Here is a 22,874-nt window from a genome sequence, read left to right as displayed (position 1 = left end):
CAAAAGTTGTGAAATTGATTAAAAGAAAAAAAGGATTTCAGTCAAATTTTATACTGTATATTACAGTGTCTGTGATGGGAACATGAAAACCTACTGGATAGAAGGATTTAGAAAACCTTTTAAGAAACTTCCAGAAGTGAAGAGCCCTCCTTTGCAGTTTTCTTATATCTGATGCAGTGCAGGTCTTGCTGACTATTTTTTTACTTAAAGGTAAATGAAAAATAAAAAAAAAAAAAAAAATAAAAAAATAAAACACAAAAATGCAAAAAATTAAATAAAACATTAAATAATACTGGTTAGAGGACACATTGAGTCAGATATGGTATTCCTACACCTTTATTAATTTAAGCTAATTCAAAAGCAGACATTCAGCAACAGTTGAACATTGTAGCAGCGGAAATATTTGAATAAACACTAACTGGGTTTTTCTTGTTTTCGTCACACCATGCATTCAGCTCAAGAACACCCTATCGCAGGTGTGTTTATATTGTAAGAATAAACATAAAATCACTGAGACTCTTCTCTCAGTGGCACCTTGCTTACCAGAGGCACAACTTGCTCTGGGGAAAATCTTTAATCTGCGGAATATTATGGCGTGAATTACGGTCACATGGAAGACAAAACGAAAAAGAAATTTAGTTATCGTGATTGATCAAAACACAAAAACTCAACCAGAAAAACAAAGTGGAAAAAGGCTCCCAAAAAAATAAGCTGGCCCTTTTTATTTTTTATCTTTGTTTCATTGTTGATGCAGGTAAAACCCTTTACAAATCAAAGTATTTTCATTTCTTGGGAATAACATTAAACAAGCTTTCATCTCGCTCTTTAACCATTTACGCATGGAAAACAATCGTCACACATTTGCATCGCATCACAGAACCACTGTCACAGGCCTTGCCTTTCTCACAAACTGCAAACAATTCATAGAACATCACTGCAAAAAAAAAAAAAATTGAATTCCAGACACGTAGACCAAGACGATGAGAGATTAGTTCCCGTGTGAATCTGTAACTCTTAGCCAATTTAGAGTCAAAAAACAAAAAACAAAACACCATAAACAAAAATCAAAAAAGGGAAACATAAAAGCCATCAGGGTTGTTTATGAAATAATTCCAAATCAGATTACCTGCAACATGTCGGATCAAAACAGCATGGTGTGTTCGTGTGTATTAGGTGTTATCAAACCACTGTAGAATAAATGCGCATTAACTCGTCAGGCTACACGTCACTTTCTTGTTTAGGAGAGAGTTATAACTGAATGAACCCACAACGGAGATCAGGAGCAGAAGTGGAGGTGAATGAGTGTGTATGCGAGCTGATAGAAGTTTTGGGAGCCTGGGCCCCGATTGAAAGGTGTCCTTATGGAGTTGCAAATAGCAGTGTCCGGGTAACGGACAGACTCCGTGCTTAAGGAACACCTGCACTGGACAGAGCGGTCATGAGTCCATAAGTGAGGTGCATAAATGTGTGCCATCAGGGCACAGAGTTCAACAGGTCCTGCAGGAAGGCGTCAGGGTCTGGGATGTCTGACAGAAGACCTGGGAAAAGAGTCAGTACAAGAGATTAATATTCTATAGCTCAACATTTTTTTATTACTTTCCAATGAGCTTTGTGAGAAAGTGTATTAAAAATGTCTGACCTACGACATCCAGGAACTCTGAGAAGGATTCAGCAGGCATGAGCTCACCCTGGAAAGCCCTCAAAACCCTTTCTGAAGCCTCATAGATGGGCATGTCATTGTGCCTTATGTACTCTGCGAGCGAGAAGGACCAGCCTCCCTCTGTGTTGCTGGTAGGGACTTTCTGTTGTGGGAATGGACAGATAAAATTATATTTCATGGAAATATGAACTTATTAGAAATTACACAAGTGCAAAATAAAGATCACATTCTCGTACCCTGAACATATCATAGACAAGATCCACCAGACCCCAGAAGAGAAGCGGTGAGCGGTAAACAGCATACACATACAAATATATAATCAAAAAATAAAATAAATATATAATCAAATATGCAATTAAATCATTTATCAGAGAGATATTATTCAAAACAAATAAAATGGATACATAAATATATATGTATACAAAAAAAAAAAAATTTAATGTAGAAAATATACATTTAATACAAAAAAAAAAAAAAAAAAAAAAAAAAAACAAATATTGTCAAACAATTATCATTATTAAAAATTATTAAAAAGAAATGAATACATGTAAAAAGTTATGCATGCATCAATATTGCAATTAAATAAAAAACTGCAATTAAATCACTCATTGTGGATGTATCACAAATTGCATATATATACACACACATTTTATTAATAGATTTTTTCTTAATTTAAAAATGTGAGATATATATATATATAAAATGCATGCATATATGTAATTATATTGCAGAAAATATAATAATTATATATTACATTATATAATGTATAATATACAATTATAATTTTAAAAAAATCTTCTGAAACAGTAGTCACTCTGAAAGTGAAAGATTTGACAAACAGTAATAGTGAGGCCTGAAACAATCTGACACACCCAGCACAAGCCATGTCTGATATAATCTTGCATCAATCTTCTAAGGCATAATACAGGCTTAAAGCCAACATGGGCAGTTTGAGTAAGCACAAAACACTTGGCAAAACCAAAAATAGACACCCTCAGCACGTAAAGTACAGCACAGGCTTGTGCAAGCTCTTTAACGTTCAAGCTCTGACACATGCACAGTCATGCTTTGTTCCCTTACTTGTTAGCACCCCCTGGTGAAACCTTGCGGGCATGTGAAGTGACCAGCAGCCTACGAAGGAAGTCGAGACGTGTAGTCCTCCAGCGCTCAGGTGGCTGGATGTGCATGGCCAATATGGTGAAGTAGTGCGGCCCGTCCACCTCGTATGAAGTCTCCACCCACTTTTCACAAGGCTGCTCCAAGAAGCTCTGAAGATTCTTCTCCTCCCGTGACGTGGCCCTTGTTCTGAAGAGAAATTCAGATAAATGTTTAGAATCTCAAAATGCACTGGAACTCAATCCTCATCTTTGATAAACATACGTGTTGAGGACGTAGAGAATGGTGTGAATGATGTAAGGGATGAGGTGGATGTTGCTCTCGCGGCCTCCTCCCCCTGTGTCCATGCTGAAGGACTGCTCCATAGCAAAGCGCAGGAACAACAGCTTGGTATCATGAATGTTGAGCTGGTACGTGGGCTCCCTTTGACCTGTGCACTCTTGCAGATATGTGTTGTGCCTGTAACAGTACAAAACAAGCTTAAAATCCTGTAAATATTCAGGAGTACAGCTTAGCTTTAAATAAGCTGCAGGCATGACGTACCTTGCCAGGCAGGTGGCAAAGGCAGATTCGGGTACATGAGGCCCCCATACCGGTAGGAGCCCATTGCACTTTGTGTTGGCATTTTGTAGTGCGGCACTGTCCCATTCCTCACGCCCTCTGGCAAGCCTGATCCAGACCGACAAGAGAGAAAATACAAAATTAAAATCAAATCATAAATTAATAATTGAAAACAAACATCAACTGTTTGGTTACCAACATTATTCAAAATATATTTTTTGTGTTTAACAGAAGAAAGAAACTTTAGGACAACTTGAGGGTGAGTAATTGATAACAATTGTCATTTTGGGTGAAATATTCCTTTAATCAAATCCATTGCAGTTTCACGCACCTGACAGCAGCAAGGTGACAGTCATAGTGGACTATGTTAAAGTGTGAGACCGTGCTGTAGCCCTGCTGCTTGCGGGGTTTGTTCTCAAACTCCTCTAGGGGCACACGCTTTGTAAATGTGTAGATGCCTAGAACTTTGGTTGGCTGTGGGGTACAAAGTATGATTAAGGATCAGACAATGAAGAGGTTGAGCATTTACATCTACAGCTAAATAAAACGTCTTTGGTAGATTGGACCTGGAACTTGTAGCCCTCTCTACAAATACAGCAAGTCAACCCAGGTTCTTCTATGAGCTCCTCCATCTGTTTCAGCAGGGACGTCTTGGTCACCACCTGGCCCTTCTCATTGGTCTAAAACAAAGCGAAAAACAGAAAAATTTGAATACAAAGACATTTTTTTTCTGGATTATACATCAAGCTTCTATCTATATTTGCAACTCACTGTCATTCCCAGTGTGCCGAGAGCCTTCTGCCTCATCGCCATGGCCATACGTTTCTTCTCTGCTCGAGTCTCCCTTCGGGCAGCGTCGATCTTCAGGTTAACCTCTGCGTGTTCCCTTAGTGCCTCCAGAAGATTCTCTGCTAATGTGCCGATACCCTCGTCACTGGACACCTGCTCCAGCTTGTGCAAATTGGTTATTGAATCCGTTCCGATTAGCATCTATAAGAAGAGGAGAATAGATGATTTATGTTAGTTGTCTGTGTACAGGGATACTGCATGGAAAAAAAAAACAAAAACAAACAAACAAAAAAAAAATATCAAACCTTGTCAAACTAGTGATAAAAGTGTTACCTGTGTAGGGGGGTGCTGGGTGGCCAGACCACGCAGCAGTCTAAGGATAAACGGAAGGGCTGGTCGAGCAAGGAACTTCTTCCAAACGTCTGCATCCAGGCTGCAAAATATTATTTATAGTTTAGGTAATCACTTTATAATAGTAATGTTTTTGGATAAGGTAGATGCATTGCATTTCTTATTTTATATTTTTCATTAGTTCAAAAATAATTATTTATTTTATATTGTAGAAATGAAAAAATATGAAATGAATAACTTATCATCAAACTTATAAATATAAAACAAAATCCAATACATAAGAAAATAGATATAATAAATATGCATCTATAAAATTTATTTCTGGATATCTGGACTTTATCTGCACTACACACACACAGACAATTTATTATACTGTAATTATTATTTAAAGTAAATATATATATATATATATATATATATATATATATATATATATATATATGTGTTAGTTTTATTTTTTTAATGATTAAAAATGTTAATGTACATTTATATTTTTTTATTTATTTTTATTTAAATTATTTAGTATTTATTAATGTATAGATATATACACTTTAATAAATATAAATTACATTTTAATAATAAAAAATAAAAAATAATAAATGTATTAACAATAAATAATAATATATAATTACAGTATATATTATAAAATGATAAATATATGTTTTTATATATAGTGTATTTGAATAAATATAAATAAACAATAAATATGTATCTAAATAAAATTTATAATATCTACAAAATGTATTTTGGGAAATGTATAAAAGATTATATACATTATATAAATGCATTTACCAGTATTTACTATAAATAAAAATGAACACTATATTATATTAAAATATACTAAAGTATTATATACATTTATACAAAAATATACTTATTATGACATGTCATACTTCTTAGCACAGGGGATATGTTTCTTCATATAATCCAGAGCACTCTGGGTGATGCCCTTCTGCAAGATGAGGTCTTTCAGTTGATGTCCATTACTATTATTTTTGATTCCAGCAGCTATTTTACAGAAGCAGTCCAGAAAGACCTTGTCATCTGCACTGTGCTCCTCATCATACCTGTATAGGAAAAGAAACAGTGTTTAATGTAGCAAAGGTTTACTATTGTTACAAAGAAAAGTCAGAGTTCTAGGGTACAGAGATAGATAAACTCCATACTTGTCGAAGTTACAGCAGGGTTTAAAGCGCTCGACCAGGATGTGCATCTTCTCTAGTTCACCGAAGGACAGGTAAGGGATGATGCGGAGCAGCCCCTGTAGGACACTGGGATTGGAACGCACAAACACTGTGTTGATCTGGTCCAGCAGCATCACCAGCTGGTCCTTATCACCCGTCAGCAGCAGGTTACCCTGGAGGAGAAACACAAGGGAGAGATATGAATACAGCTGTCTCCCTTCTATTTTGTTGTAATACTCATTGCATAAATCAAAATGTCTTGCTGACCTTGTCTTCAGACACAGTTTCCGCATTGGCCTCATCCAGGATGATCTCCATAATACTAAGAACCTGCTCTGCTATGGATGCTCCTCCACTGTCCTTGCTCTCCTGCTCTGCCACCAAGGCCTGAAATACAACATCCAATTATAAATATTCTCTCAAATATTTCATTTGATCCCATCAGATGATTCCTCTGGTATGTTACTTACCAGATTCAACGTGCCCAACATAACATTCAATGTGTTCATCTCTGGTTTCACCAGCTGCTGCCTGTTGATTTTCACTTTCACACAGAAACTAAATAACTTGAGGAGAACCTATAAAGCAAAACGCAATCATTAGAATTTTCTTCAGTTTCTGAGGACATCTGTAGAGTGTGATGAATTAGAGAGGTGAACTTCATACTCACTGTGAGAAGGTGCCTGCCCTGTTTGAAATCCCTGATTCCAGAGAGCCTGTTCAACATGCACTCCAGACCTCCACACTGCGCCATCACTCCAGCCATCTTATATACCTCCTCATCATCCTCCTCTTCATCAAAAGGAGAGAAAACACCAATTACAAGTGAGAACAATGAGAAAACTATGGGGAAAAAAAACTAAAACTAATGTTAAAAAAAGGGTCCTGCAACATAAAACCAACCTGTAGTTGAGTCCAAAGACTCAATGAACTCCTCTGTTGCATCTCCAAGAAGTCCCCTCATTCTGTAGATGATCCTCATTGGCTCACCCTATATTGCAGGAAACAGAGTGTTTAAACCATGGTTGATATGTAAAAAATAAATTACTTTTTTTTTTTTATCTTCTTTAGCTTACCTCGTTGGTGGGGCACCAAACCTTCTTATAGACCTCCGCGACAGACAGATCCAAACTGATGATCTTGTTATTCACAAGGAGCTGCAAAGAAAAGTCATCTTTATTAAAAACATATTTCAATAGAGGATCAGATAAGAGAGCGCAAAACAAAGAAAACATCTAATCTTTATTTATTTATTTTTAAACTATGTAAACACTTTTTTTTTGACATGAACTGTTTTCATTCATGCATATTTCTGGTTGCACCACTTGACATAGTTAATTGATCACCTTTTTTGAGCACAAAACGATTGATCACCTTTTGATGAAAAATGTGAACATAATAATAAAAAAAGAAAAAAACCTATCTATTGTCAAGATTTTAAATCTAATAAATGATGTGAATAGCCCCATATTGATCTATTGTTTGGATTTAAAAACGTCATCGTGCTGAACATTTGCGCCAAATTTTCACATTCAGTGTGAAAACTCATAACTTTGTAAGTAATGTTTTTTTCTAATATTTGTAAAATGTAATAAATGAACTGTTAAATGCATATTATACATTTTATTAATATTTATATATTTTTTTTTATTAATTTTTTCTTGCTTTATTAAAGTTTAAAAATAATTTAGAAAGACAAATAATGGCAAGTGATTTATTTTGAAAAAGTCCTGGGACATAGTACTGAGGCAGATTACGTACCTCCATGCCACTGTCGTCCTCCAGTAGTGCCACAAGATCGCAATCCTGGCAGATTTTGTTCTTGATGTCTCTCATGAGAGGGCCGATGCCTGGTTCATTACTGCTGTATGGGTTTCCTGGCATACGGCCTTGCAGGAAGTCCTCCTGCTGTGGGTCCTTCTCCAGTGTAACAAAGAACTCTGTCACCTCATTCTCCTCCTTCATACAAAAAGATGGAAGAAATCAGTTTGACCAGAATCATTATTCCAAAAATTAGAAGCAAATGTCAATGAGCTGAAGTCTACTTACTGGATAAATGATGCTACATAACCTCTCGAAGATGAAGACAGGGGTGCGATAATCATCCAGGTTGTACCGCTTTGCAGTTTCAATGCAAACAGCCATGAATGCTTTTGTCTCAGACTCCGTCCCTACAACAAGAGATAAAGCACTGAGCTGATTTGGTCTCTAATAACACAAAAACATCAGAGAAGATCTGAAGGTGAAGGCTGGAACCTGTAGTCATGTCCTCCAACATCTCCAGCAGCATGTCTTGGGTCTCATCGATCAGTTTGGTTCTCTGGACCAACAACTTCCTTAAACACAGGTAGCCATTAAGGACAGTGCCAACCAACCGACTCTTAAAGTGACGCTTAATGGACTCCACCTCCACGAATGAGGACAGCAAACCTGTGAAAGAAGAGAAACCGTTAAAACGAGCCACAAGCTCTCAGGAAGTTCTCTGGGTTTAATTTGAACTTGAATGAGACACAAAAGCTTGAACTCACCTGTCAAGCTCTTGAGGGCGTATCCCTGCTGTAAGTCTGTGCTCAGTGTGGCTTCTTCAAGGGCTAGTAGATGAGCAATTTCCTGAAGAACACCACACAAGTTTAGGTTAATGGAAATGACACATTCTCACTATATAACACTATAGTATCTACAGTTTTTGACGATACCTTGGTGATGAGGTTGCCGATGTATGGAAGGACACCTCGGGCAGCCAGGTAAACCTTCCAGTGTGCAGGTTTGATGAGCTTCTGGTACAAACCCAGGTACTCTGCAGCACACTCTCCTGCAATGCTCAGCTCATCCAGATAACTGAAGAACAAACAACAAAACTTGGAAATGAATCCTACATCTGACTCGATTGAGCCTAATATGGAAAAATCTGGTCCAAAAAGGATTGTATTATTCATTCATGTCAAATTTACCTTGTTAGAAGGTCCAGAACTTGCTGTTTGCGGCTGGGGATTGTTGTTAGAGCTTCAACGATGGTGCAAGCCGCCTGTCTTGCTGCCTGGGTGGCTGGGGTGAAGAGCACCTATGAGAGAAGTCAGATTACATTAGAACACCTTAAAGTAGCAAAGAATCAGACACTCTAGAGTGCTTTGAGAGAGCACATACCTGTCTCAGCCAGTTGTTATGACCCAGTTTGAGCAGACGAGGGAACAGGCCCTCTGACCTGGACCTCATGAACTGCTTCCACTTCCACATGTACTTCTCCATCAGGTACTGCTTCCTAATCTCAGCCTTATTCAAAGGTTTAGAGACTGTTTCCTGAGCTGCGATGGACAAGAGAGCAAAAGTTAAGTAAACCGTTTCATGGGAATAGCGGAGAACACTGCTGATGCAGAGTCTGGATATTTACATCTAGCAGGAAGGCACTTTTTCCAGGCTTCATAAGAGGCCTTGGGGTCTTTTTTGAGCCAGAGCTGGGCCTGTGCGTGGATCTCGTTGTTGTATGGTTTGACTGTAGTCAGGGATTCGACGGCAGCATCCTGTTAGAGAGTACAAGCCAGGTAAGTGCATCAAAACGTATCGATTAAAACTTAAACAGTACTGCGAGTCTGTCAAACCTTGTTTTTCTTGCTAGTTGGGGAAGGAGGTTTGATGAGCTTCTGCAAGATCCTCAGGCACATCAGTGTAATGTTCTCCACCACCACAGGGGTCTTTATATTCACCGCCATCAAGAACAGACTCAGTGCTGAAAATAAACAGAGAGGCTTGAGTAGGAAGCATTAATATTAAAATTCTAGGCATTACAGATAAAATGTTAATTATTCATAACACAATATATGAATTATATAATCATCATAATTACATAATATGTAATAATTATAAGGATATCATTTAGTAAAAGAAAACAAATAAAAAAAGAGAAGCATGAGTAGGTAAGCACAGATATTTAAATTCTGGCCAAACCAAATAAGATAATTACTAGTGCTGGGCAATGATTAATGGCATCCAAAATAAAGATTTTGTTTACATAATATGTGCGTGTGTACTGTGTATATTTATTATGTATATATAAAGACACACAAAGTATATATTTAGAAAATATTTACATGTATATATTTATACTCATAATTTATATTATATATAAATATTTAATATATAAACAAATATATACAGGCATGTATATTTATGTATACATAATAAATATACACACAAATATATTATGTACACAAACACTTTTATTTTGGATGCGATTAATCACGATGAATCATTTTACAGCACTAATAATTACTTATCATATAATTAATATGTGATATGTGATAAACTGTGAGCATTAGATGACCCAATATATAACAAATTCAATACATTTCCACTATTGATCTCAGCATCTCCATTAAATTTCTGTGGAACAGCTACAGCAATTAAATTCACGTTTATTTGTATAGCGTTTTTCACAATACGAATCAAAAAAATAAGTTTCTACAATATATTTAGTAGTAGGTTATCAGTGGTGACTATGTCAAATTGATGTACATATGGCAGAAATGTATGGTAAAATTCAGTTAATGATGTAATCAAACAGACGATGAACACTATTAACAGCAATAATTCTAAGTTGCAATCAAACTTGTAAAAAAATAAATTGGTAGTTTGTTGTTTCAGGGTTGGCATCGACAGGTTAAAGAAAAATTATGGGTTAGACTTTTAGCTCTGGAAATCCACCACAGGACTCACCACAGCGAAGTCTGAGCTCCCAGCATCCTCCCTCCTTAGCAATGGAGTCTGTAAGAAGCAGCATTTCGTACTGCAAACTACTGACCTAAATGAGAGGAGACGACAATTGTAAGAAACAGTCAAATAAGTACTACAGATCTACCACAGGCTTCAAAAACCGTAGCTCCATGTGATCTTTACTATGTAATAAAGACAGTTACCAGATCAGGGTTGGCCCAGTGACCTTTAAGGGCAGCTGACACCTTGGCAATAATGAGGTCATTCATCTGCTTTGTGGCTTCTGGGTGATCTCTGCAAAATACATTGACGTAAAAGTAGTTAACATCTTGTAAAACACACACTATTAGCTAGTCTCTTCAGAGATTTGGATATTTGTGTGTGTATATACCTGGTAAGCAAACAGACGAGCTGGCGGACCTCCTCCCTCATGGCTCCAGTGCCACGGCGCAGGTTGTACTCAAACAGTTCTCGGATGAGACCCTGCAGTACCAGGATCTGCCTGATGGCAGTGTTGGTTGCCAGTGCACGCAGTAGAGTGATGCAGTGGCCCGTGACTGCGGACGCACAGCCGTAACACTTGGTGGAGGACGTGTACCCGCATCCCAGCACAGACAGGGCGCGATATTGGCTGGCTGTGAAGGTGGGTTGAGTGGAGGTGCGGGATGATTTGGTAGCAGCTTCCCGCTGTTGCAGGTCATACTCCAGCAGCTCCTTACGCGATGCAAGCACTTTCTGAATGAGTAAAAAAAACAGTTTACAATGACCATTTTATAATGAAATTATTGAATTATGACTTTATTAGTTAAATATTAGCATTTTTAAACAATCCATTACATTTATTAAACACACATTTATAATTAAATTATTTATAATTATATTAAATTATCACTAGCTGCATAAATAAATTACATAACATAAAAATGATCAACACTTAAGACAGATTGATAATAAAATAACACTAATATTATGAAAATAAAATATCAATAATAATATATTTTAATTATTAAAACATTAATATTTCGTTAATTATAATGCAAAATTATCATCAACACTAGAAACATAAACAGCTAATTCTATAATTGATAAATAATTATCAACACTATTATAAAAGAAACTTATAATTGTGAAAACTTGACTACCATTCTGGTACAGTAACAGGTCTATTTATCTCTAACCTGGATGATTTTGGAGAGCTCATCGAATGAAGTCTTGCAGTCACCGCTGTATTCCTGTGCCAGCTGCTGAATGTACCGATTGACACTGGCAGTGGAGGTACCGAGACCAGCGCCTGCTCCTGTATCATCCTGTGAAGAGCCATGAGAACATGAACAACACACCCAAAACTCATTTGGGTAATTCATTTGTCTGAAGCAGAAGCTGACACACTGACCTGTGGTTTCTCAGGTGCAGCCTCATTTACTTTAGACAGCAGGCTCTCCAGCTGCGGCCGGTGACCCATGAGCTGGTGGTAAACACGGTCAGCCTTGTCTAGTAGAGTGTTGATGTTGGTAACAGCCTGGACACAATAAAACATTAACATACATTTTAGAGAATATGTGGACTTATAAAATCATACATTTTTACATTTAGACTATTCCTAACTTAATGAGGTCTGTTTGTCTCTCTCGTTTGTTGCTGTACACATTCCTGTTTAACATTACACAATGTATATAAATGGACATTTATTAGATATTTATGCCTGCTCTACCTTTTTCCTATCTTCTTCATTTTCTATAGGATCCACAGCACAGCAGGGTTTTGCATACAGCATGAAGTCAAAGCGGGCATATTTACAGAAACCACAGGCATTGCACAGGAATGGGTCCTTCTCGTCATAATTAATGGATCTGGAAAATTCAAAATGGACAATTACAATCTCATTTTACTCCGTTTTCTTGGGTCTTTGTACAATATTCAAACCATGTGTACCTGCACTTGTGGCATTGATACACATTCTCTCCACAGTTGCCACAGACTCCTGGATTGGCAGGGACAGAGGCGCTGCAACGAGGACACTGCAGGGTCTCCGTAGACGCCTGGTAGTTCTCATAGAAATCAGAGAATTCAATCATCAGGTTGGAGGCCACAATGGATATACACATCACTATCTCCACTTCACAACTGCAACTTCTCAACCTTCACCCACCTAGCATTTCTCCAAACACCAGGTCTGTGAACACAAATGACAAATTATCTCAATGTATCAACAAATGTCTACAAACATTGTTCCAAAATTTTTTAGAGTCTGATTGGCATGCTTACTTGTTCTTCAGCTCTACAATGGCCTGTACGGTCCTGTTGTTGTAGTAAAGGTTGATCGTGCGAACCATCTTGGTTCTCTTAAGATCGCCAATCTTCACAGTGACTTTGCTGATAGTGTGGCTGCCAATCAGCTTCACCACTTGCTGAGTGGTGGTGTAACGCGTGTCCACTTTGATAGATGAGAGTTTGATGTTCTAAGAACACAGGGAATAAAGTAGCCCAACATTTAGAACCATAGCAACTAAAACACCCATTAAAAGTGACATGTCAAGACATGTCCTGAACATCACTCACAGAGAAGGGCACTTCAGGATTGTTGCACACCAAGCAAGGATCACTCTCCAGGTAAAAGCCATCAAATTCCACCAGTCCAGACAGGGTGCTGAGAAGATAAGTGTGAAAAAAATTAAAATTAGGGGATATTATGGCATCCATGACCCAAAATACCCCAGTCCAACGAGAGCATGCTGGGAACACTTACTTGTATATGTTTGAATTGGGATGATTGGTCAGGATGTGGTTCTGTGCCCTCAAAATTTCTACAGCCTTTTGAGAGTATTCCTTCAGCTGGAAAACACGGAATCAAAACATTAGCTGCAAGGCAAAACACTCACACTAACATTTTAAATCTTATAAATTACCAACCTATTACACTACCACTCAAAAGTTTAGGGTTAGTAAAGTTTTACATTTCTTTTGAAATAAATGTATACTTTCATTCAGCAAAGACACATTACATTGATCACATGAAACATTTGCTATGTCACGAAACATTTCTATACAAAATAAATTCAGTTCTTTTGAACTTTATAATCAAAGAAACCTGAAAAAAATATTAAGAAGTACAATTGCTTAGTTTAGTATTACATTATAAAATATATTCAAATAGATAAGTTATTGTAATATTTCACAATGTCACTCTTTTTACTGTATTTTTGATCAAATAAATGCAGCCTGGGTGAGCATAAAAACCTCTTTAAGAAATCCTATCCTAATCTGACCCCAAAATTTGCAACAGCAGTATATGTCCAAAAATTATAAATCAAATTCTACTCAGTCATTTAATACCGAATCACATATTCAAGTATCACTACCTTCTTTTCCGTCTGAGGTGTTTTAAGCGAGAAGTATCCGAGTAGGTCCACAAACTGAGCTGCTTTACGACCATAAGCGGGTAGTTCTGGCCAAATGGCCCACATCAGGTCAAGCAGCAACTCCTGCTGGGATTTGTTTGAGTTCCTGCGAAGTAAATATTCATTTGATTTAACATGATGGAACTTCTGGACCAAGTTCAAAGCACAGGACATGAGAGAGTTTGTTTAGGGAAGGTGCTTGTGTGTAGTATCTAAGTACCTGTAGATATGCAGTGTGAGGCAGTGGGCTTGCCAGCGCACAGATGAAGAGTTGGACTCGAGCAGGAAGCAACGCAAGAATTGAATAAGCGTCTCCTTATCTGCAAATTTATTGAGCTGACTGACCAGAGCTGTACACAGCTGATCTTCCTGACTGCCAGCTCCATCTCCTGCAGAAAACACAACAGGAACATTGAGAAAAGTGCCATGGAACTGTTTTTATTATTATTATTATTATTATTATTCCTAATGATAGTTGGGTATTGCTCAAAGATCTGCAAACCTTCTTTGTCTTTTTCCTTGTCCTCTTTCTTGCTCTTCTTGCTAGATGATTTGCTCTGAGAGGGCTGAGATGAACCTCCACCTGAAGCTCCAGAGGAGGAGGCCGCCAGGACTTTACTGCCACATAAAGCACTTGAGAGCAGCTGCAGCAGGACCGGAGAAACACCCTCATCCACCAGGAAACTCACTTGCAGCAGGAAGTACAACACCGCTAACACAGAGTGAAAGAATTCGATTAGTGACGCCAAGCGCATGGGTTCGATCCTAGGGAAAGCAAGAACTGCATATGCAAGTCACTTTGGATAAAAACATGTCAAATGCATAAATGTGACCCTGGACCACAAAACTATTCATAAGGTTACATTTTTGGAAATTGAGATTTATACATCATTCATAAATAAGCTTTCCATTGATGTATGGTTTGTTAGGTAGGACAATATTTGGCCGAGATACAACTATTTGAAAATCTGGAATATCTGGAGAAAAAAAAAAAAAAATACTGAAAAACATTGCCTTCAAAGTTGTCCAAATGAATATCTTAGCAATGCATATTACTAATAAAAATTACGTTTTGATATATTTACGGTAGGAAATTTACTAAATATCTTCATGGAACATGATCTTTACTTAATATCTTGAATTTTTGGCATAAAAGAAAAATAAATAATTTTGACCCATACAATGTATTTTTGGCTATTGCTACAAATAACCGTGCTACTTATGACCGGTTTTGTTGTCCAGGGTCACAAATGTAAAAAAGTAGGACACACTGTGCACTTACAGTCATCCTTCATGCAGAATTTCTGCCAGTTGATCGTTCTCTGAGTGGCTATTTCAGCACATGCTTTAAGGTGCTCCATCTGTGTGAAAGGAAGAAAGTTCATGCTAATCTGAACTCAAAGAAGAGTAAAATTCATAGGGCCTCAAACAAGCCTGTTTACTCACCAGACTAATGAGAGTGTCATACTGTAGTGCCGTGCCAGATGTTACAGTCACGATTCCTCCCCTCAGGAAGATTCCCTGCTCCTCCAGAAGCTTCTTGATGCCCCGCATGTGGGAGTCAAGTGTGTGGAGATCTCGGAGTTGACGGTACTTCTCTTTGGAGCCACAGATAAACAGCAGGAGCTTTCTCACTTGTCGCCTCACAAACGGCGTCTGCTGGATCATCAGATACTGGAAGATGATTGATGAAAGTTGATTCATGCTAAATTATTCACTGAAAACTCTTCAGCACAAACCAAAAGTGAATTACGTGGATTACCTCTGACAGGAAATAGAACCAGGAGTGATCAAAGATTGGCGGTGGGATGCGCGGGTTGGCGTCTGCAATTTTCTTGATCTGGTACGGCAGTCTGAGAACCATCTCGGTGAGAAGCTGAGAGTATGCTTCAAACACATCAGCAGCATGGCCCTGAGAAACACACCCATAATTTAAAGATCATGATTTTTCTTATGCAACACATATACACAAGAGCAAGATTTTTAAGACCCAGCCTGTACCTTGACATACTGACGCAGGAAGAAGGGGCTCATGTCTGGGGGTGAGGATGAAGTGTGGGGTTTTAGGAGCTGACTGGTGGCCGTTGGCTCCTCCTCGCCCTGCTGAGTCTTCCAGAACTCCAGCAGGGATTTGAGCACATGCAGGCAGTATTCTATCGCTCCCATGCTGAGTAGAGCGGTAGCTGTTGCATTGGAGATGAGAGAAGACGACTGGCAAGAAAACAGATGAAACATAATTATTTAACAGTTTTCACATTCACTGCTCTGCTGACTAAACCTGGTAGAAACGTAAACAATAGTATTAAAAATGTACACTTCCATAAGCAAAACATCTCTAAACCAAACTTACTATAAAAACATTAATACCAACAAAAAAATTAATCCTATAAAAATATTACTTTCCACAAAAATATTAAGCAGCACAGCCGTTTTACCATTGATAATAACAATAAGAAATGTACACTGAAGACTGGAGTAATGGTGATGAAAATAAAAAATTATAAATCAAAGGATCATAAGAGAGAAAGAAAAATCGTATCGACTCTTTATCTTATCTTTTGACTGGTGGTTTGGAACAAAGTTTAATTCTCAGGATTTGTGGTACGAAAATAACATTTAAACCTAAAACAAAGCCTTTTGAGCACTGTATTACCAGACTGAAGCTGAGAGTTACCTCAGAGGAGGATTTTGAGCCAGACTTGGTGCGGGACATAAAGACACTGAGGAGCCTCATGATGACCAGGTGCACCTCGTTTACGGAGCTACGCTCATTCTTCTTTGAAACATCCTGGAAACCAGAAATGATATATTCTGTATACATACAAGATAAAATGCATTAAGAAAAATGTCTTTCTTAATGTAGTCTCACCCTCTTATGCATGCTGAGCTCGGCGATGAGCTGGGCCAGAAGGTCATCCAGTGCTCCCTTGTCTTTCTCATCCTCTCCATCCAAATCTGTGGTCAGCATGAGGATGACCTGCATGTAGGGGATGGCCTGAACTCCACCTACAGTGTGGAGCTGGGGCAGGTGCTGCAAGAGACGCTCTAAGAGCATCAAACGCACCATGTGCAACCTGAAGAAAGAAGTGAGAAGGTACATAAAGGGCATTTTATTCTAGTTTATAATAGGAGACAAGTGCTCTATCATGTAGACAGACCTGTTGCTGGTGTGGATGTCGCCCTCTGTCTCTCCTTCACCCTCTGATCCGTCTCCTTCATGCTGGGCCGTGGTGGTGCTGATGGCTCCTGTGCTGGAGCTCACGCTGCCCGGCCCTGCAGGGTGTCCCTCAACAGTTGTGTCCCCATAAGCACTGCTGCGCCCAGACACTGAAATCCACAGAGTTGATGAAACTTTCCAAAACCGTCCACTTCAAAATAATTTACATTCAAAAACATCAGAAAAACAGTAAAAATCCAGTCTTACCATTGTGTTCTCCTGCAACCGAGTCGATGGCGCTGCCGCCGCTTTCAGAGCCCACGCTGCCCCCGTGCTCGGCGGGAGAGGTGCGCAGCGTGGAGCCGTCTGTGGCCGCTGTGCTCCCCTCATCATCCGAGGCTGGGGCTGAAAGCATAACCAGAGCTGTTACAGGAAAAAAACAGCAGGCTTTGCTAAGGGGGGTTTCTAAAGGTGCGCACAAATATATACACAGAAAAACAGCCAAATGTTTGAAAATGATTGTAATTGAAAGGAATAATGGAACATGAAGGGATGACAAGAGGAATGCTGGGTGAGCATGCAGTAAGCAAGACAGGAAGTAGGGGTGGACAATCTTCCCATAATATCATCACAATTTTTTTTTTTTTTTTTTAACCCAATCACAATCTGAATCACAATAGTTCCCAATGTACTATTGAGAATATCGAGACTGGAACAAGCCTATGGACTTATCAATTTGCACAATTTAAAACACAGTATTGCATTAAACAATCAAAATTGTCATTAAAACCTAAGTTAAACTTAAATGACTGCATAGTCTTCACTATATGAATTAAATTGATTCTTATTAAAGCTACTAAAATTATTCAGTCAAGAGCATTGAATGATTTTCTCTCTTTTGTTTGATTAACATTAATGACAGACACAGCAGCAGGTAATTCAGTAGACTGAATGCATGGATCTAATATAGTCGCATTTCTTTCCCAACCATTTATGTTCACTTGCGACATAACTGACTGACTTCATGTTAATACTTGAGATGGCCATTGAGATATTTTTTGTGTATATTTGACCATTTAGGCGCGCACCTGTAATCTCAAATATACTTTTCTTGTATATTTGAAAAATTTGATTTGTTGCACAGCTCTGCTGCTAGCTCATGCTGAATTTTTTTTTAAATATGTCACAACGAATTCAAGACACATGATACAGACATATGGTATAAACTGGCCAGCCAGCACAGCCATCTAGCAGGCAGTCATTGCTGTAGTTTTATTATTATATTATTACAAAATCACAATATAAAGTTGTCAGATTGTCCACCCTGACTGAAAGAGTGTCTTGTGGAGAGATGGGTGCAGTTACCTGATGCTGTGGTGTCTGAAAGGGTTCCTGCGTCCAGGGATGAGGAGCTTGGGGCCTGACCAGATAGGCCCAGACTCTGTAGGCCCAAAGCACTGCTGCTGCTGCCTGCAGACACAACATACACTCCACATTAGACAAGGAATGCCATATGCACTACCGGTCAAAAGTTTGGAACAATTCCGATTTGTAATGTTTATATTTTTTTTAGGTCTCTAATGTTCAACAAGGCGGCATTTATTTGGTGAATACAGTAAAACAGTAATATTGTAAAATATGATTACAAAGAACAGTTCCCATTTTAATATGTTTTAAAATTAATTTTTTTTTCACATAACAAAAATAAAATAACAAAACAAAAACAATAACAAAAAAAAATCAATTAATATAATAAAAAATAAAAAAAAAAATAAAAAAATAAAATATAAAAAAAATAAAAAATAAAAATACACAATATCACTGTTTTTGATCAAATTAATGCAGCTTTGGTGTGCATAAGACACTAAAAAAAATTGATTATTCCAAACATTTGACCAGCAGCATCCATTTCATGATAAAATGTTTCTCACAGAGGACAGAAAAGTGTAAACAGTGACCTTGGCGGTCTTGTTGCAGACTGAGAGCTATAGCCAGTTCCACCATGGTCTCATCATCAGCGTCTGGAGGGATGTCCAGCATGGGTGGGAAGCCCTCCGCCCCTGCTAGCAGAGCTTCAAGAGGAGAGGGGTTTCCATTGTTCACATTCTCAGCTGTCTCCAGGACCATAGACTCAGACTGCAGATCAAACACAGAGGAGAGGATTACATAACAACCGCCTTCTTTACATGCAGTAGTTTGGACAAAGACTTATTTTAAAGCAACCACCTCCATCTCAAATATTTCATTACAGTGTTCAAAACAGATGTTTTGGAGACTTTTTTGGGGGCTTGCTCTTAAAGCATGAATTAGACTTTTTAGTGTTCTCAGTTAACTTGATGAATCAATTTGGGCAAAGTTAGTTGATTATTGTTGTTTTCTTCCTGATTAATTGTGCACATTCTGGAATATGAAAAAAACTTTAACCCACCGTGACTTGTGATAATTATTTATTCATTACGTGGTATATTATTATATATAATTTGACATTGCATAACAAAAACATTACTAATATTACTTCCAAATAACTTAACCAATACATTTTAAAAATTACATACACACAAATCAAATTCTATCTGAACAACAAATATCACAGTCTAATAATCATCATATTAAGACTTCTAAGTGTCCAACAGCTGGACTCATAGTGGTTACCAAACTCACCACCATCTCAAAGTCTCCGTGGTCCACCTCGCTTTGTTCTTGACTCTCCTGCCTGCCGCTTTCCCCTCCCGTCATGTTGGAGGGCTGCATCTTCTCATCCGCATCATCATCATCATCGTCATCTTTATCTCCTAGGATATGAAAGCACAGCAATGCATTATTTTTGGGGCTGATTCGTTGTGAGGTGTTTGTATGATTCACAAGTCACAAAGCTGAAAGGCACAGCTCATACCCATGGGCGTGTTGGACCGTGGAGGAGAAGGCAAGGTCACATGTCTGCGTTTGTTTCTGGGTCTCAAAACTCTAATCAGAGCCTGTTTGCAAGCAAAGCTCACAGAGATGTCCTGTAGATGAGAAAGATGTAAGAATTGCAATATTAATTGTTCTCAATGTATGTATTATGGAGAAGAACCACAATAGAACACGTACAGGGCAGAGCAGCATCTGCATGTAGATTTTAGATGCCACATTGATGTAATCCAGCTCACAGGTGCAGTAACCGTGGATGATATCAACCAGTGCATTGACTGTGGCTTCAATGTGAGTTAGACCTAAAATGAAAAACAAAGATGTGTCAGATTCCTAAAACAATAAAATCAATGAACTCCTAGTGTGCCTCAAATCAATAAACACCACTGTGTGACTATGCACCTGGCAAACAGGCGGGAGCCAAAAAGGCATTCTTGGGTTTGAGAGCATGAAGCTTCCAGAAGTTAGTGACTAGCTGCATGATGAAGCTACAGCTCTCGGTATCAGCTTGTTTCAGTCCATCCTTCCCATCATCACCTACATCTGAAGAGAAGAAACACTGACTTTATGAAAAGGCACATAAAAGGACAACAAGATGAACATCTAAGAGGTTCAATGGGTGTACCAGTATCTGACTGAGGAAGTCTGGACTCTGTGAAGTGCACAAGATTGTTGGGTCTCATGATGGCGATGGAGCGGGCTGTGATCACCAGTCTCTGGAACACATCAGGGTCCAGCTCCTTCCCTTCTTTACTGCAGCTGTTCAGACACTGTACTGCATTGCTAAGCAGAGACTGATCCTAAACCCAGATTAAGCACCAGTTAGAAAGCTGAGCTTAATGATATGGTGATTCAAGTCTAACACAGGAGAAAGTTCTGATCAGCAGCGATCATGTTGGTACCTTGTGGTTGTGGTAGGCTGTGCGGCTGGTGTGCAGACTAGCCAGAAGGCCTTTGGTCTGCTGCTGTACTCCGGCAGGAGTGGGGATGGACAGGAGGAGAGTGGCCAACTCTAGAGCAGCTACTTTATTTTTCTCCTATAGTTTGTATGTATGGAAAAATCACAAGCAAATGAAAATGTCAATCAAAACCATCTGAACCCCCACACTTTAAACATGTTTTCTAACTTTGGACCACCCGGTACTGGTACTTTTGATATCCCTAATTGCAAAGAGAGTAAGATTTCCTCACCTTTTCATTGGGGGAACCCACAGCAAAGCAGCTCTCTAGAGCTTCCAGTGAGCTGACCACCAACCTAAAGATCAGACAACAGTTAGATAGGGAAAATGGTGCATAATATTAAAATTATAGCAGTCCACACTAACATAATCCAACTCTACATCATTCTCAAAGCACTGCCATATTCAAACCATAACACATTATCAAACGTTAAAAGCGTTAGAGTAAAACACCTATGTTGATTACTAATGTCTTTATAAATGCTGTAATTGTCCTGCATGATCTACACCAGAGCAAGCTCAGTCTGACTGCTGTCTCTCGCACACACACACACACACACACACACGAGCAAACCACCATGCACACAAGCAGAGAAAGGGCGGTTACTAACCGGTCCAAGGCTGATAAGGACTCAGTTTCACACTTTTTTATTGTTTTAGGGAGCAAAGAAAAAGAAAAATGTGTGAGGATCACAGAAAATAAATGCGTAAAAATGATTTGTATGTCAAACACAGGAAACGTAAGCATGCAAGCACAAGGTCATTATGATGGCAGCCATGCACTGGACACGTCACACACACCCCCCTCCCCCCCCACTCCCTTCTCTCTCCTCTGCTCTTCGTTTCAGTTACGTTAACGGACATCAAATACGGGCACTCTTGAGACAATAATACAGATTAAATGCAGTGAATTAAGTGAAATGAAGACAGAGATAGAAGACATTTTCTCTACAGGAAATCATATTAATTAATAGGTTGAAATCAGATCACCCAGACTTAGGAAAAAAGTATACCTCTCCAGTACAGTGCCGCTTGTTGTGATGGGGCTGGTGATGTCACTGTCTCCGGTGCCATTGCTCTGGTTTAGGTTGGGGCTGCACACGTTGTTGACTGCAGCTGAGGGGAAGTCCTCTGGGGGCTCATCTGGCCAGCCGAACTGCTCTTTGGTTTTGCCATAAATCTTAATGGAGTCCAGCATGGTGACACCTGCTGGGTCGACTGAAGCACCAACTGAAACAAAAAAAATCAGATTTATTACTTATAATCACCACTAATGTTAAAAACTTAAAATGTAATGTTAAAAACTCAAAATTTAAAAAAAAAAATTTAAAAAACAAAATTATATAAAAATACAAAAATATAAATATATTAAAAGTGTAATTTTTTTTTTAAATTATGACACACACTTATAATTTTATTCACTTAATTTTATTTCACAATATTATATTCTGATTTTTTTTTTTTAAATATCATGCAATTGTATTTTTTTTAATCTGATCTAATTTATTCTAATTATGTATTTATTTTTCTTTTCTTTTTGTGGAACGTGTCATTACTGAAAATGGAGAGCTTCTTGTCTGCCTGAAGGGCTTCCTCACGAGTGAAAGGGAAGTCAAACCAGCGGGAACGTGTCAGGTTGAGCTGCATGGTGCGCCCAAAGATTTCAATGTAAGAAGGAGCTCGCTCGATGGCCTGAGTGCCCACCTGCACCCTCATTCCCGTCATCACCATTGAGTTGTTATTGTTCACTACTTCCACTGTGAAACCTCCAGGCTGTTGACAAGAACCAACATAAATGACTCAAAGTGAGAATGTCTTAGTGACCTATTAATGATCATTTCTAAATGATACTGTAAGCTGGAATCAAGTTTGTTACCTTAGTGTTAGCCACATACATCCCTGTAGAATTCAGACGGTGTTTGATCTGTTGGCCGTTGTAGACCTGCAGCAAGTCATTCCCTCCAAACTCCACCTCTGTCAGCTGCTGATTGTGCTCGAAGAAGTCCACAGGGAAAGAAACTTGGCTGGATGTGCGTGTGGCTGATGAGGAAAAACACAAAATGCAACATAAAATCTCTCTAA

At 38.5% G+C, this 22,874-nt stretch overlaps 1 protein-coding gene across 1 annotated transcript in view; it reads right to left on the bottom strand.

Annotated features, from left to right (window-relative positions):
• Positions 1-320: 320 nt before the first annotated feature.
• Positions 321-22,874, bottom strand: part of LOC109090062 (E3 ubiquitin-protein ligase UBR4) — a 48,548-nt gene continuing 25,994 nt past the window's right edge. The window contains 60 exon segments of the mRNA XM_042750102.1: positions 321-1,538; positions 1,640-1,802; positions 1,897-1,972; positions 2,726-2,965; positions 3,041-3,235; positions 3,320-3,445; positions 3,669-3,811; positions 3,904-4,017; positions 4,109-4,327; positions 4,460-4,559; positions 5,371-5,544; positions 5,644-5,834; positions 5,929-6,048; positions 6,132-6,239; positions 6,332-6,459; positions 6,565-6,652; positions 6,738-6,818; positions 7,423-7,620; positions 7,711-7,832; positions 7,918-8,091; positions 8,190-8,271; positions 8,358-8,499; positions 8,613-8,722; positions 8,806-8,963; positions 9,050-9,179; positions 9,258-9,385; positions 10,372-10,456; positions 10,572-10,662; positions 10,760-11,103; positions 11,547-11,675; positions 11,762-11,887; positions 12,080-12,218; positions 12,301-12,489; positions 12,491-12,526; positions 12,634-12,827; positions 12,928-13,015; positions 13,115-13,200; positions 13,728-13,872; positions 13,987-14,155; positions 14,269-14,478; positions 15,049-15,127; positions 15,213-15,440; positions 15,529-15,678; positions 15,768-15,977; positions 16,441-16,554; positions 16,636-16,840; positions 16,925-17,093; positions 17,191-17,328; positions 18,289-18,393; positions 18,882-19,059; positions 19,585-19,715; positions 19,817-19,928; positions 20,014-20,135; positions 20,236-20,376; positions 20,459-20,633; positions 20,736-20,870; positions 21,025-21,088; positions 21,806-22,022; positions 22,349-22,565; positions 22,669-22,832. Coding sequence (XP_042606036.1) covers positions 1,474-1,538; positions 1,640-1,802; positions 1,897-1,972; positions 2,726-2,965; positions 3,041-3,235; positions 3,320-3,445; positions 3,669-3,811; positions 3,904-4,017; positions 4,109-4,327; positions 4,460-4,559; positions 5,371-5,544; positions 5,644-5,834; positions 5,929-6,048; positions 6,132-6,239; positions 6,332-6,459; positions 6,565-6,652; positions 6,738-6,818; positions 7,423-7,620; positions 7,711-7,832; positions 7,918-8,091; positions 8,190-8,271; positions 8,358-8,499; positions 8,613-8,722; positions 8,806-8,963; positions 9,050-9,179; positions 9,258-9,385; positions 10,372-10,456; positions 10,572-10,662; positions 10,760-11,103; positions 11,547-11,675; positions 11,762-11,887; positions 12,080-12,218; positions 12,301-12,489; positions 12,491-12,526; positions 12,634-12,827; positions 12,928-13,015; positions 13,115-13,200; positions 13,728-13,872; positions 13,987-14,155; positions 14,269-14,478; positions 15,049-15,127; positions 15,213-15,440; positions 15,529-15,678; positions 15,768-15,977; positions 16,441-16,554; positions 16,636-16,840; positions 16,925-17,093; positions 17,191-17,328; positions 18,289-18,393; positions 18,882-19,059; positions 19,585-19,715; positions 19,817-19,928; positions 20,014-20,135; positions 20,236-20,376; positions 20,459-20,633; positions 20,736-20,870; positions 21,025-21,088; positions 21,806-22,022; positions 22,349-22,565; positions 22,669-22,832 — 8,660 coding nt within the window. The 3' untranslated portion in view covers positions 321-1,473.

This window comes from Cyprinus carpio, chromosome B23 (assembly GCF_018340385.1).
Source record: "Cyprinus carpio isolate SPL01 chromosome B23, ASM1834038v1, whole genome shotgun sequence".
In the NCBI taxonomy this organism is placed as follows: Eukaryota; Metazoa; Chordata; class Actinopteri; order Cypriniformes; family Cyprinidae; genus Cyprinus; species Cyprinus carpio.
The sequence above is the reverse complement of the archived record's forward strand: the minus strand, read 5'-3'. Positions and strand labels throughout refer to the sequence as shown.